This window comes from Penicillium mononematosum, assembly GCF_028829835.1.
Source record: "Penicillium mononematosum strain IBT 11891 chromosome Unknown utg000002l:1.0-8112719.0:1.0-8118358.0, whole genome shotgun sequence".
Taxonomy (NCBI): Eukaryota; Fungi; Ascomycota; class Eurotiomycetes; order Eurotiales; family Aspergillaceae; genus Penicillium; species Penicillium mononematosum.
This window is the reverse complement of record NW_026643272.1, coordinates 7,475,296-7,490,168: the sequence shown is the minus strand read 5'-3', so window position 1 is coordinate 7,490,168 and position 14,873 is coordinate 7,475,296. Positions and strand designations below refer to the sequence as shown.

The 14,873-nt window shown below is 51.0% G+C and overlaps 6 protein-coding genes across 6 annotated transcripts; 5 read left to right on the top strand and 1 right to left on the bottom strand.

Annotated features, from left to right (window-relative positions):
- Positions 1 to 1,306: 1,306 nt before the first annotated feature.
- Positions 1,307 to 1,555, top strand: N7519_004637 (uncharacterized protein; the record flags this gene model as incomplete). The annotated part of the gene is made up of 1 exon (XM_057291413.1): positions 1,307 to 1,555. The coding sequence occupies one exon, from the start codon at positions 1,307 to 1,309 to the stop codon at positions 1,553 to 1,555; it is 249 nt and encodes an 82-aa protein (XP_057152615.1).
- Positions 1,556 to 1,616: 61 nt separating this feature from the next.
- Positions 1,617 to 3,030, top strand: N7519_004636 (uncharacterized protein; the record flags this gene model as incomplete). The annotated part of the gene is made up of 4 exons (XM_057291412.1): positions 1,617 to 1,694; positions 1,721 to 1,900; positions 2,722 to 2,813; positions 2,847 to 3,030. 4 exons carry the CDS (start codon positions 1,617 to 1,619, stop codon positions 3,028 to 3,030), a joined length of 534 nt encoding a protein of 177 aa, XP_057152614.1.
- A 28-nt stretch (positions 3,031 to 3,058) lies between these two features.
- Positions 3,059 to 4,273, top strand: N7519_004635 (amidase signature domain-containing protein; the record flags this gene model as incomplete). Its single annotated transcript, XM_057291411.1, has 3 exons — positions 3,059 to 3,158; positions 3,203 to 3,651; positions 3,905 to 4,273. 3 exons carry the CDS (start codon positions 3,059 to 3,061, stop codon positions 4,271 to 4,273), a joined length of 918 nt encoding a protein of 305 aa, XP_057152613.1.
- Positions 4,274 to 6,258: 1,985 nt separating this feature from the next.
- On the top strand, positions 6,259 to 7,051 carry N7519_004634 (Mg-dependent acid phosphatase; the record flags this gene model as incomplete). The annotated part of the gene is made up of 2 exons (XM_057291410.1): positions 6,259 to 6,527; positions 6,604 to 7,051. 2 exons carry the CDS (start codon positions 6,259 to 6,261, stop codon positions 7,049 to 7,051), a joined length of 717 nt encoding a protein of 238 aa, XP_057152612.1.
- A 332-nt stretch (positions 7,052 to 7,383) lies between these two features.
- Positions 7,384 to 8,139, top strand: N7519_004633 (transferase hexapeptide domain protein; the record flags this gene model as incomplete). The annotated part of the gene is made up of 1 exon (XM_057291409.1): positions 7,384 to 8,139. The coding sequence occupies one exon, from the start codon at positions 7,384 to 7,386 to the stop codon at positions 8,137 to 8,139; it is 756 nt and encodes a 251-aa protein (XP_057152611.1).
- Positions 8,140 to 8,539: 400 nt separating this feature from the next.
- On the bottom strand, positions 8,540 to 14,694 carry N7519_004632 (putative filament-forming protein (Tpr/p270); the record flags this gene model as incomplete). The annotated part of the gene is made up of 4 exons (XM_057291408.1): positions 8,540 to 13,496; positions 13,550 to 13,969; positions 14,013 to 14,343; positions 14,403 to 14,694. 4 exons carry the CDS (start codon positions 14,692 to 14,694, stop codon positions 8,540 to 8,542), a joined length of 6,000 nt encoding a protein of 1,999 aa, XP_057152610.1.
- Between the last annotated feature and the right edge of the window lie 179 nt (positions 14,695 to 14,873).

Here is a 14,873-nt window from a genome sequence, read left to right as displayed (position 1 = left end):
TCAACGGGTAATGCGTTCCTTTACCTCTCTAGTCGATGTCTTCACTCCATGGCGATGGAAGGTAACGCGCCTCAAATCTTTCAACGTTGCACTGCAAAGGGAGTGCCCATCTACGCTGTGGGGGCAACAGCTTGTGTGTCTCTTCTGGCCTATTTGACACTCAACTCTTCCTCGGCGGCCATCTTGAACTGGTTGTTGAACTTAGTCAATACTGGCGGGTTCTTGTCCTGGGTCTGTTGCTCCATTACATATCTTCGGTTTCGAAGAGCCTGTGAGGTGCAAGGAATTCCTAAGTCAGAGCTCAAGCAGAGATCCCCGCTACAACCATACACTTCATGGATTACCCTCGTTTGTTTCAGCATCTTGTGTCTTCTAAACGGTTTTACAGTCTTTTTCCCGTCCGAATGGTCGATCGCTTCATTCATATCAGCATACTTAGGTTTACCGGCATTTTGTATTTTGTATTTTGCTCACAGATTCATTTATCGCAAAGAGCCTTGGGCTATTCCCTCGCATCTTGTGGATCTACAGCTAGATCCAGCAGAGTTGGACGATCACTGACATTTCACTCACCTTGAAGGAAAACTATGTCATCATATTCTTGGCACTTGCAAATAGCCCCAGTGTTTTGGTCTGTGTCCAAATGTGGACTGGGAGAGTGTGTTCTTGGAGTTTAACTGTTAGCAGAGTGAATACACGTGTTTGTGAACCAGGTCATCGAAGTCACAAGTGTAATTGATGTAGCGCGGCTTGGGCAAGATTTTGACTTGCCAATTAAAAATACGTCATCTATATGCAAAGGAGACACTACAAAGAGACACTACAAAAGACACGACTGCCCATAGAAATGATGAAGCTATTCAGACTCTATAGATCTCTATACTCTGTAACACATCTTTTTGCCATGTTCGAGATTTACATCGGGAAAGATGTCAAATCGGCTCTCTATAAGAGCATGAACCGGGAAGAATTAGGACGAGCAGTGTTTGCCTTGCCTTGCCTAATATGAACGATCTTGCAGAAACAAGGAACCCGTTAGATTATTTGCGTACTTTGACAATATAGCGTTGTCAAACAATGAATAAAGGCTAATATGTGTGTCATACATACATATATTTCCAAAATTGGTTTAGTCCATTTCGGGACATCAATGATTTCCCTTTTTGGGATGCGGATGTTGAAAGCTGACTTCCTTTTACTTGTAAAGACTCAACTGGATATTTACTTACACCACCATTGAACAAACCTAACCCGGACTCACATTCTAACGGATATTACCAGTGGTCTGCTCCATCAAATACTCAAAATGACCGATACACTTCCCCGCGAGACCGCTCTAGAAAAGTCCGGACAAATCAACACCCTTCAGCACGAACGCTGGAATCTCTGGCGGGATGAACAATCCCCAAATAAGAAGCGTTTCAACCTCCATAATCTACTCCAGACGGAAGTCAAACTTCGGGAAAATGCTCAGCGGGAAGTCGCCCTTAAAGCAAACTCGCAGTCTATCGAAAGCAAACCACCGCCAATGATAGCCCTGTTCCCACGGATCTAATTCAAGGTTTAAACGCGGAGATAACAAAGCTGAATGAGGAATATTGGATGCTGGAACGGAAATGGTGGTCGATCAAAGGTTCCTTAATAGAAGGCCCGTTAGCCCGAGGAATGAAGTTATGGCGATCACACCCAAAGTGGTATATGCATTGCGTGCTACGTGAAGATTGTGCTGAGAGGAGAGGATGCTGTGGCAGAGACTGCGGGTGCTGTTCCAATCGCCATCTACCACAACGGAAGTTCGCAGCCGGTCATTGCACTGTGGAATGTCACTGTTGTGAGAAAGCTCGTGGATTTGAGCTCAGTTCCGAGCAAAGGGCGCAACTTGAGGAACTGTTCGATCTTGGTGTTGACCGGGGGTATTTCAAAAGGATCCGGCATGCCTCGTTGCTGGGGCTCATACACCTTAACCTCGAGAATCCTTTTGATCTTATTGAGGATCCTCCGCCAAGATATGAAGCACAGGTAGTGTGAACAACTTATTTGGATCTAGCTTGTCAAACTCAAACATCCCTTATGGAATTGCTGTTCTGAATTGTGCCCTGGGGCAATGCTTAGCATTAGTACATATTCCGGTATAGTAAGAACGGCCTTATTTTTGGTAGGGTTTGAATGCTTTACTCAATGAAATATTTCAATTTGTTGTTCTCTATGCATTAGATATATATTACTACATTCAATCTCGTCGATTTTCCCTTTCTTTGTCACCTCTTTGTTTCGAAATGCTCTCGGTCGGCCGTGGCTTTTTCATCCCGCCTTGTTCGCAACCCATCAAACCCTGAGATATTTGATCGTGCTTTGCAATTACACATCCTTTCTCCTGATAATATTGTTCCTCCTAACGCGTATTATACCATCTCCACCTTATCGAATCGAGCGTCGTATTGTGGAGCCGGGCACAAAGGAGCGGAGGGACACGAGTAGACACAATGCTGCGACGCTTGCCATGTTTTCCAGCCAGACAGAAGTCAAGGAATGGACAGTCGATCGGGGGATGGCTCGCTCAAATGAGCACGCTGACCCGAAGCTGGTCGAGGGGAGGATCTGTGAATGTTTATTTTTCGATTGGAGACTCGCGAGATGTTGCGATGGGCCACATTCCGGTAGCAAATGCCAATTCCCCTTGATCGCATGCCCCCGAAAAAAGCTGACAGGTAATTGTTGTAGTTTACCTTGACCGAAGATCTTACTGGGGACACCGGGCAGCTACTCGTGACCATTGTGGAAGACGATGATGGAATGCCCCTCAGCCAAAAATGGTTGGACGATTAGCTTGACCGACTATCAAGCAGCGACATTCAGCCGAAACAGTCATCTCTGACGGGGTTGACTATAACCCAAGTCATGGTAACGCATACTGTGTCACCCAGCTCCCGACGGTATCTGGAATCACTCGGTAACCGCTGGCTTCAGATGGAGAACGACAAAGGAAATCCTTCGAACTTACAGCCAGGTCCATACCTCTACATCGAATAGGTATCAAAACCTGTTTATCGCTTGCACGATGACACATATCGAACTTTCCCAACGGCTGTCAAGCCGAAGCTCAACTCGTGAGCATGCCATGGAATGCAAATCACTATATTCTGGCAGCTGTGTCATTTGTGGCTGAAACAGACCTTCCTCTACGACATGTGAACTACTCAAGGTCGGCGGCACATTTCTGGTTGTCTTAGCGTGGCAATTCCTCCAAGGCCGGCGTCAGCACGTCCCCTTTCACGGCTCCGCCTGAGAGTCAAGGACTGCTACCTCCTAGAAGGACTGAAGACCTCTTTGTGTTATAACTACGACTTCAGCAACCCTGCCCCATTTACGGCGGAGACAGTGCAGTTATTGATAAAGCTACGAGCCGTCGTCCTAGGACTAACCAAACTCAGCTCGATGTTTGGCCGCAAGGAGCCCACGGAGGCTGTAGAGTTTCACATTGCATTCAACCCACGTGGAGACGGATACCAATCTCCAGCCAGCGGCAGCAATGGAAGTGCCACATGCGCCGCAGCATATGCTTGGATTGACTGCGCTATCGGCACAGATACCAGTGGCAGCGGAAGGCATCCGGCGATGGCAATGGAGTTTGGCAATTTCGACCTTTCACGAGTTGATACCTCAGTGGTATGGTTCGGGCCTATTCTCGCTTGGACGCACCCATTGCATTTGGCAGGAGTTTTTTCATACTCAAAGCTGTTGCTCAGGCTTGGGTCTCGAAAAACGTCGACCTCACCCCAAGATCGAAGGAATACAATATAGTCTATCCCCTTGACTACCTACCGGTGGAGAACACAGAGCAGATGCAACTTATAGACGGCTTTGTCGAGAACATGAGAGCTGCGCTGCAAGCAAAGATAACAAGATTCTCTATACGAGAAGCTTGAAAGCGATCTCACCCCCTGGAACCCCGGACGACGTCGATGGCTACTTGATCGACACAGTGACAAGAGCTTACTATTATGCGTACTATCACTCATTTGCCGCGTTTCGCGAAAAGTACGCCGAGAAGCATAATGGGGAACCGCCGTATGTGATTCTCTCCCTTCAATGCCGATGGGAAATTGGTGGCGCTGTATCCGAAGAACAGCCCAAATATGCCGTACAGCGGATGGACACCTACAAGGAATGGCCGCTTAACGCAATGTTAGCCGAATATACCAGCAAGGCTGAGCCACTGGTTGCTCGTCCAATCGCGGATGCTGCTCCAAGTTATATGGACGAGCCGTCTTAGTCCCCCCCGTTGGCTGTCCGCGCTAGAACAACTTTTTCTTCCACCTATCTTAGGCGCCCCCAATATCGCCATTCCGATTGGCGAGGTACCATATACGTCAAGGATCACCAGGGGAACTGAATATTTACCAGTTGTAATTGACATTATGGGCGCTCCAATAAAACACCTGCAGCTCTTACAGGCCATCGACAAGATCACGGACCTGGCAGGGCGGCCTACTACTGTTACAACAGTATCGAGAATCTTCTAGCGTCTCAGCGTGAATAACCAATTGTAAATAGATACTTCAAAATGTTATGCTGTGATCCTAACTCCCTGTGTATATCTGGCCTCGAGAATGACGGTTAGATACCACGCTACGGATTACTTTCAGGTTCCATCAGGTTGAATTATGGCTCTAGTAACATCCCGCGGGTATCATGCATCTTCTATCAAACCTTTGAAGCACTAATTTCTTTGTCAGCACGGTCCGCACAAACGCCAACCTCGGAAGCTTTCCATTCTACCCGTGGATCGTGGACATGATTTATATAAGATTGTACAACACAGAATTTCTGTCCAGTTTTGTTAGAGGAGATGCCCAGATAGGTGACCAAGTACGGGCAGTTTCCTACCCTTAGTGCGCCATAAAGGTATTTAGTCATTTCTTATATGTCTCCCACTGCACCGCACTATTCAGTTTGAAGTCATGTCTATATTCCCCACAAATGCTGATTCAAGCACAGAAAGTGGAGATACTGCAGCAATGAAGTTTTTCTGTTTCATTCCAGTTGTGAGATGTATGTTCCTGGCAATGTAAACATGTAAAATACGTAGATTTTGAAATGCTTGGAGTTGCTTTTTGACATATTGCTGGTAATATCTCGGACCTCCTGAGTTCCATTGTAAAGGTACCTTGGTATGTGGAGTGACTGGACATAAGTTTTCACTTCGTCCAACCCCACCCCTGATTATATAATATACTGCCAGCCGTACGGGCGGAGACCTCAATGAATTCATCCTATAGAATCTAGTACGGCGTATACCACTCATGGCTCTAATAATAGCATCCAGCCGATGGTACGTCGTCTCAGAGAAATGGTCCATTGGATTTGCGCTTAATGTTGGCATTGTTCTAGGTTACGCATTTCAGGTAGGCGGTGTACGTCTATCTGCAGTGGGCGGCGAGATGTGTGGGGCAATAAAAATTTGTCTAGGCTAGGCTAGGCTCGGCTCGGCCCGGCCCTTTTTGGCTATCCACCGTCCCATACTGCCTGCCCACGTGCACCGCCTTTGGGGTATAAAAGGGGAGCTCAAGCCCCGAGACCTCTTTCTCTTCTTTTCTCTCCACCTTCTCTTTGCCTACTGGCTCAGATCAAGTGTAGTATCTGTTCTAATCAGTTTAATCGCTGATTGTTCTGCTCAGCAGAACATCTGATTATTCCAGTCTTTGGACCTCGCGACTTGGCCTCTATGCTTGCATATGCCTCGTTGCACTGTGTCACTGGGCTTACACTACCCCCCAGTCGATGCGACCTCTTTTTTTCATTAAATATTCGGCTTGTCCCGGGTGTTTGGAGAAGAAAGCTAACATCTAATACCCTTACGTTAATCTTGTTGTCACCGAGTTCCTTTATGTCAATACGGATTTGTGCTGTCTCGTCCGTATGTCTCTGGGGCATCTTTACCTGGATCTCGACTAGATGATAGTGATATGATTGTTATGATTGTCTACTGATTCCTGGACTTCCTAGGTTTCGTCCTCTATGTCCCCGCGTTTTGCCTCATCTTCCAAGACCTATGGGTCGCCTGGCCCCTGACACATAGTTTCTGCGGATGCAATTACCCTGGCTCCAATCAATGTGCCTGGGTCACATTCTTGACGTCAATGATCGCTTCAGTCGAACCCATTCTGTCGATAGGGAATATTTCCAGCATGGTCGCAATCCACCACCGTACGGGATCTCACGTGCCATCCCAACCTCGGGTCATCCTCCGTCGCATCCATGGTCCATTTCCTTCTTTGGTTCCTCGAAAGTTCCAAGGTTCTTTCGATTCTTCGTGTCTTCTTGTTACCAGAGATGGTCCGAACCAAGCGACAAAACACACAGCCTTTGGAGGATTCCTCCGTGGCCCCTGAAACATTCACCGATGGCCTCCCACTTCCAAAGCTGATCGCTTTCGACCTGGATTACACACTGTGGCCGTTCTGGGTTGACACACATGTCAGCGCACCAGTCAAGGCACGCGACAACAACTCGCGCGCTGTAGACCGGTATGACGAATCCCCCGATTGACATTCCATCCTTTACCACTCCCGTTGCTAACCCCGCATTCCTTGTCTCAAATAGATGGGGAGAGTCCTTCGCCTTTTATCCGGCAGTCTCATCTATAGTTTACGCCTGCAAACATCGCTCGATTCCACTGGCCCTTGCATCCCGAACCCAGGCCCCCGATCTGGCGCGCGACATGCTCAAATCCCTGCATATCATCCCCACCTTCTCCGATAACCCCGCCGCGAACGCTAAGACCATCCGTGCCCTCGACTACTTCGATTTCATCCAAATCTACCCTGGGAATAAGACATCGCATTTCTCGAAAATCCAGCAGACGAGCAATGTGGCTTACGAGGATATGTTGTTCTTCGATGACGAGGCGCGGAACCGGAACGTCGAGACAGAGTTGGGTGTCACATTTTGCTTGGTGCGCGATGGGATGACCAGGGACGAGGTTGACCGGGGCGTTAGAGCCTGGAGAAAGCGCAATGGTATCAAGAAAGAGACCGCAGAGGAACCATGAGGGCCCTTGGCTGTCTTGTCCGATGATTCCTGCATATGGGGATGTTGTGCTTTAGACTTGGTTTTAGATTTTAGATACCCGGGCCTGGAATATATGACAGATGCATTTTCTATGGTATACAGCTACATGTTAATTTGAATGGAGTAACGTTCAAAACTGCACTGAACTCATCGATAAAAATCGATCAATCCATCCATGGGTGCTGCTCAGGGGCGCTTTCTCAAGCTGACTAAGAGACCTCAAAAAGCGGCGCGAGTTACGCTCCAAAACAGGAAGACAATGCTATCATAGATCCCCCAAAACACACCTCCTCCAACACAAAGATCACCAAAATGGCGACCCTCAAACCTCCAACAAATACCCACCGCTCCTCATCCTCCTCCCACAGCTCCGGTCCACCGAAAGCCCCCCTAAAAGCCGACCCAACAGCCACAATCGCCGACACCGTCGTGTTCCAAGGCCGATACCTCGTCACCATCGGCGCAGGGACAGTCATCCACCCGCGCGCGAAATTCTACACATACGAAGGCCCCATCTTTGTCGACGACGGCTGTATAATCTGCGAGAAAGCGGTCATCGGCGCTCCGCCAACCTCATCTCGTTCGCCGTCACCGTCTCGACCACCAAGCACATCACCCACTGAGTCTGGGGCGTCCACGCCCGAGCCTAGGAAAGAGATATCTACGCGGATCTCATACTTCGTTACTGTTGGCCCGTTGGCGACTGTCGAACCCGGCGCTCATATTCATTCTTCTGCTACGATCGAGGCTCTGGCGACGATTCGCCGGGGCGCGGATATCGGCGCGCACTCGAAGGTGTGTTCAAGGTGTGAGATTGCCGCTGGTGGGTCCGTCGCCGAGTGGGCTGTTGTATACGGGCAGGGCCCGGGAATGCGGAGGAAGAGAGCTCGTGGCGTGAAGGAGATGAGTCCGGCTGTTGTGGCCGCGGCGCAGGTTGTGCAGACGCCTCTTCCTGGTCCTGCGCCGGCGGGTAAGGTCATTGAGGATGCGAGGTTGATGGTTCTGCAGAAGGAGAGGGAGGTGCTTGGAAGAATGCTTGTTCCTGCTGCTGGAGGGAGGAAGAAGTGATCACAGGGTCTTTTTATTTGAGTTTACTTTCTTCTGTGTCAAAGCAGATTTGTCTTATTGGATAGATTCATGTCTTCTAGCAGCTTATACCCCAGTTTTCGTTTACATTGATCAATCTATCGCGGGTGGTTACAATGATAATGCACGAGATACCTTGCAAATGAACCTTAGTATCAATTGGGAGTAGGAATAGAAACCCGTAGGAACGCCACACATTCAGTAGATACAGAACAAAAGAAACGAAACTGTCTTTTGCATAGCAAGTTAAAACATGAAAAGCAATGCGCCATATGGCATAGGCAGACATAAGAAACCTATTCATGAACAGGTCCACGCCGCATGTGTCAACTAAATCGAGAATACATTAATGGAATAGAAAAACATAAACGAGAATTGCTGCTTAAGAAGAGCCACCACCACGAGGCTGCGGGCCACCACCGCCTCTCTGTCTCTTGCCGCCGCTTCCACCCTCGGGGGTAGTGTCGGGGCCGTCATCACGAGAGCGCTTGTTGCCCCCTGGAATGAACTGACGAGCCGAAGCATTCAGATTGCCACGGTTGGCAGTGGGACTCTGAGCCTGGGCAGCGGTATTCTGATTCTGATTACCACCGCGACCTTGTCCGCCACGGCCGCCACGACCTCGCTGAAGACCGGGGCCGCGCTGGTTCTGACCTTGGCCTTGCTGCTGCTGTTGGTCATGTTGTTGATGGCCGAATTGCTGGCCACCACCACGTCCGCCACGTCCGCCTCGTGCAACAGGAAGTCCAGATTGAAGAGCTCGCATCAGACCAGGTGGGTTTCCAGCGGGAGGTTTGCTAGGGAGAGAAGAGGCCTGCTGGTTTTGGTCGGTTTGCTGAACTTGGCCGAACGGATTCACAGGTGCTGTGGGCTGTGCTGAGCCTTGCTGCGTGGCAGGGGGTTCCGGGGCCGCATTGGGAGGTGCGACTTGCTCCGTTGGCATATTCGGGGCTGCTGCCACAGGGACAGAGGCAGGGGCAGAAGCAGGGGCAGGGCCTGGCGCAGGGACAGGGCCCGAGGTGGCTGTAACTGGGACTTGCGGCGCCGCTAGAGTCGGAGCGGGAGCAGCAGCTTGAGCTGGGGTCGCTCCTGGTACGGGCGGCTTAGCAGCTGGAACCGCGACCGGTGCAGGCCGGGCAGTCTTTGCAATTTCCCACACTTCCACAACGGGCTTTTGAGGGGTTTCCGTGGCAGCCTTCGATACCACATCGATCTTGGCATTTGCAGTTCGGAATCTTGTGTCAAGCATGCTGAGGCGGGCAGCTGTTTTCTTTTCCACAAGTTCGACCGCTGAGGTGACCTTCTCCTTGATTTCATTCTCATGTGCCTTTATCAAGGCCTCCTTTTCGTCAGCCGACTTCTGTCGCAGGCCAGCCAATGCAGCTTCATTAGCACCGGAGGCTTGAGCTTCTTGTTGAAGCTTTTGCTGCTCGCGAGCGACCCCACCGCGAATGTTATTTCTGACGATTGTGCGAATAGTCTCATGTTTCGCGACGAGCTCCCTTGCTTGAGCATCTGTCAACTCGGGAAGAGTAAACCCAGCAAGCTCAAACGTTTTTGATGGCGTTGCAGGGGTTGCATCCGGGCCCGCGCCAGGTGTTCCGGCACCAGGTGTTCCAGGTATAGATCGTTCACCGGCGGACAGTTTCTCAATTTCTTGACGATGAGCAGCCTTGACTTCGTTCAGTTTAGTGTTGTACATATCCTTAAGGCGATCAGTGCGTTCCTTGATCTTCGCATCTTGTTCGCTGGCCTGTGTCGCCAGAAGTCCATCCTTCTCGGCAAGAGCCGCCTCGAGACGCTGGATCTTCTGTTCAAGGGCTTGTATCTTTTGAGCGTCACCAGGACCAGGGATTGCGACTGTTGCGGTTGGGAATTGCGAAGCTGGAGTAGCGTTGACGGAGGCTTCTTCTTCTGCAGCTGCAGCTGCAGCTGGAGCTGGAGCCGGAGCTTGAGCCGGAGCTGGAGTAGGTGAGACGTTGGCTGGCGCCTCCGCAACCTTGGTCTTCAACTCCTCCAATTCCTTCTTTGTAGTCTGAAGCTCCGTTTGGATGACCTCTTTCTCCTGCAACACCACATTGAGCTCATCTTGCTTGGCCTTAACACGCGCGCTAAGGTCTTTAGAGCGTGCCTTAAATTGCTCTGTGAGCTTGGATCGCAAATCATGCGCACGTTCATCCGAATGTTGCTTAAGCTGCTCGGGGAACGCAGCGATTTGAGCCTGAAGCGACTCCATCTGAGTCTGGAGAGCTTCCCGCTCGGACACGGCCTCTGTCTTTTCGTTCTCGAGGGTCGTGAGCTTCTCCTTCAGCTCTTGCATTTCAGTAGGATCGACACGGTCGTACTTTTGAAGGATGTTCTGAATACGCTGCTGGTATCGGTCGCGATCGGCCTGTAGAAGCTGCATTTCTCCATCCTTGGCTTCACTCTGGCTCTCCAACTCGTGGATCCTGGTCTTGAGGGGTTCGATCTCCTGGACCAGCTCATTCTCGCGGGCGATCTTTTGGTCACGCACGGCCTCGGTTTGTTTCAGTTGGTTTCTGAGAGTGGCGTTGCTTTCACGGAAAACGTTGAGCTCATTAATAGTCTCCAACAGCTTGCTGTGGTTCAACGCGTTGTGGTCGCTGTCGGCCGCAGCACGGCGCTGCTGCTCAAGCTTCAGGCGGGTCTCATCAAGCTGCGATTGAGTGTAGTCGAGTTGCTGGTTGAGTCGCTTGCTTTCTTGGGTCGAAAGGTGGTATTGAACCTCGACAATTTCTTTCTCGCGGCGCAAGAATTTGATAACCTCCTGTAGGCCCTCGAGATTAGGGGCTGCCTGGTCTCCCTCTTGCTCATCATCCGAAACATTCATTCGATCCCGTTGCAGGGACGAAATCTGGCCGGTGATGCTTTCAAGCTGGGTGTGAAGCACCGAATTTTGGTGAAGGACCTCCTCCCGACGCTTCTGTAATTCGGATAGCTCACCCTCGTATGCGGCTCGTCGTTCCGCCCAGCTTTCTTCCTTCTGAGACAAATCAGCCTTGTAGCCTTCGGATTTGGTTCGCAGCTCAGCGATGTCGAGCCTGAGCTGGTTGCTCTCTGCACGGACAGCCTGTAAATTCTTGGCCGCCTCGGCGTGCTTAACCAGCTCGGTCTCATAGTTCTGTTGAGCATGCTTTGCGATTTCGGCCTGCGCATTCAGGTCCTCCTGGTGGTACTGCGCGGCGGTGACATGCCGTTCATTGTCGGCCTTGAGACGGGTAATTTCCGACTCGAAGTTGGCCTTCTGTTCATCCAGACGGCGAGTCGCTTCCGCTTGCTCTTCACGGAGCTTGGTCATTTCGGTGTTGGAGGTGGACAGTTCAGCTGAGATCTCCTCAATGCGACTTTCGAGGTCCTGAATCTTCTTGTTCTTCTCCTCCACAAGACGATCGGTCTCTTCGCGGTATTGATCATGGGTCTCTGTGGCGGACTCCAGACGTTCTTCACTGGCTTGGCTGATGGCCTGGTAGTCTTCGGCCAGTTGCTTAGCGTGTTCTAGTTCACCCTTGGCCAGTTCCAGGTCCCGTTTCAGTTCGGAAACTTCGATTGAAAGTTCCTGCTCGCGAGAAAGACCGCCTCCTTCTGCAGGCTGGAGACCCTCATTAGGTCCCTCGGTGGTACCGGCTGACACGCTTGGTCGCGAGTTCAAGACCTGCAGACGCTCTTCGGCACTCTTGAGCTCGATTGCAAGCTCATCCACGCGGGACTGTAGGTGATCCCGGGTGGTCTTGGCAGCAACCAGCTCTTCGCGGACTGCGCCCAAGCTGGTGACCAGATCATCAATCCTTTTTTGTGATGTCTCCTGTTCATACTCCCGGCGCATGCTAGCCTTCTTGGATTCCTCTATTTCATCATTGAGCTTGCGCTTTGTCGACTGCAGTTCGGTTTCGAGCGACTCGACACTGGCTTGGAGTCGGCGTCGGCTTTCGGAGTCGGCTTGTTCACGCTCGTTAAGAATGGTCTGGAGGTTTGCATTCAATGAGTCTAGACGACTACGTTCATTGCGCAGATTTTCAGTGTCGTCGATGAGTCTCTTCTCAATGTTCTTCCAAAGGTCCTTCTCGGCCTTCAGGTTGGCATTTTCTCTCTGAAGGCTCTCAACAAGACCCTTAGCCTCCACAAGGTCTTCAGCAGCCTGCTGGGTGCGGAGATCCTGTCGGTTGGCATTTTCGAAGAGAGCAGAATAGCGCTTCTGGATCTCGGTATTCTCATTCTTGAGCATATTGAAGTTACTCTGCAGGAGCTCTGCACGTTGGGAAGCAGCAGCAAGCTGGCTGCTCGACCGACTGATGTCAGACATAAGCTCACTGTTCTTACGAGACAGCTCGTTGACCTGTTGTCGCAGTGCTTTGTGATCTGTGGTCGTTTCTTCACGGAAAGTATCGAAATGAGCTTGAACTTTTCGGAGTAACTCGGCGTAGTCAGGTCCTGGTGTTTCCATGGCTCCCTGAGGCGCTGCACCAAGAGGCATGGATTGCGAGAAAACAGACGGGTCGTCGCCGGTTGGCTTCCTGTGCATGAGCATACTGCGGAAAGTGTCGCGCTCCTTGACGTAACTCTGCATCTGTGCACTGAGGTTCGCAATCTCATCGCGGTTTGTCTGCGCACGGATCCGCAACTCTTTCAACTCGTCCATTTCCGCTCGTCGCGTAGCTTCCTTGGCTTGCGCCTCGTCACCCTCCTGCTTGTCACCAAGTTCTCTCAACATACGTCGAAGAGTGTGGTTCTGCTCTTGGAGCTCGTGAAGATCCTTGAAAGTAGTGAGGTGCTTGCTGATAAAGCGGCCAGTTTCATTGAGATCCTTTGACGACTCTTCGACTTCCCCACGGGCGATTCTCTCGAGCTCCTCGCGGTCGTATTCTTCACCGTGTTTTGCGACAGCAACCTCCAGGACAAGAACCTTGACTTCCGCACTCAGATCGCGGAGTTGTTGGCGCAGAATGTCACCCTCGCGAGCCAAGCCCTCGACTTGACCTTGCCATTTCCTAGCTTCCTTGAGAGCGGCATCCCGTTCCTTCCCAGCCGCTTCGAGGAGAGTAGACATTTCCACAACAGCATGGTCGAGACGGGTTTGTTCTGCTCGTCCCTCTTCAATTTCTGGTCTGGTCGAATCAAGCTCAAGAACCATCTCGTCAACGGTATTGCGGAGTTCCTGGCAGGTTCTCTGCTCAGCTGCAAGAGCGGTGCGCATTCTGTCGTACTCGGCGTACATCTGCGTGACGTTCATACCACCCTTGCCACGAGATGCGCGGGGGAGAACGAGCCGGTGGGAGTGCCAGCGCGCATGATGCTTGATCGTAGAGGTGTACTGGGTGCACCTCCATTAAGAGAGACAGCGGGGCTTGCTGATCTTCCTCTAGCAGGTTCAGACTCAAGCTGGGCAACAAGTGCCTCCAGCTCGCCAATTCGGCGCTCCGCAGCACTCTTGTCGTTGGACTCCGTCTCAAGCTCCACACGAAGGCGTGAAATTTCCTGCGCTGCGTCATCCTTTGCCTTTTCGAGGGCAAGTTGGCATTCTTGCACCCGTTGCTTGGCTGTCTGGGCAGCAGATCCTTGTAGCTCAGCCAGTCGGTTAGAGCTGTCGAGCTCGATGCGGAAGGATTCGGTTGCCTGGATCGCTTCCTCTTTCAACTGATGAATGCTAGCCAGAGAGGTTTCGTACCGCTGCTCTGTTTCGTCTAGGCGACTCTTGAGCGAGTTCTCACTCCGTCGAAGAGAGTCAATTGTCGAGTTTGCTTCTTCGTTCTTCTCGCTGAAGCTCCGAGATCCGAGCACCCTTTTCTTTGCGGAACTTGATGTATTCAGCGGATTTTGTTTTGAGTTCAGTCTCGAACCATTCGTTGTTCTTTTTAGTGAGATCCAGTTCTTGCTGAAGGCTCTGTTCGCGGAAGCGGGCGCTGGCAGATGCCGCATTGGCACTCTGGAGATTTTGCTCCGCGGTGGAGAGTTCACGTCGTAATTCGATGGTCTTCTTGTGCTGAAGCGAAAGCTCCTCGGCCAGTTTATCGTAGGCCGCGGATTTCGATTCCAGCAAGCTCAATGTGTCCCTATTCGATGCCTCTAGGGAGGAGATCCGCGCCTTTAAAGACGTCGTTTCTGATTCATTTGAAGATGTCGACGTTTTCAATGTAGAAATCTCACTCTCGAGCGAGGAGCGCGTCGTTTCTATTCAGCGTCAGAGAAGAGCCCATCAGTAATTTAAAAGAAAAGATAGAGGTATATACCGGATTCGTGGAGCTTTTGCCTGAGGTCTGAGACCTCGGCGTGTCCCTTTTCCACGCTGGCTTTCAGGACCTTGACCTTCGACTCATTGCTTCGCACAGAATTCTCAAGCTCTACCTCCAGGCGAAGCTTGTCAGACTTCAGCTCATCGGATTCTTGAGCCTTTTTACTGATTGACCGTAAAAGTTGATCCACCAGCTCGACAGTTGGGGCCTGCCGTAAGGTCGTGAGCGTTGATTCGGAAACCGCATAGTGAGTTGAGAGGTAGGGAAGTTGAATGGCAGTTTCAGCCATCTTGTCGAACTAGCAACAGCACACAGCTGCTGTGGGGGGGAAAATGAGAAAAGTGAGAGTGGGCGGCGCAAGCTAGATCTGGGTCCTCGAGGACGGGCGCGGCGTGTACTGTTCAGAGACAACTACACACAGCGCTGGACGAGGGACCTCAGGTCATGACGATGTGAATGAAAGAGAGG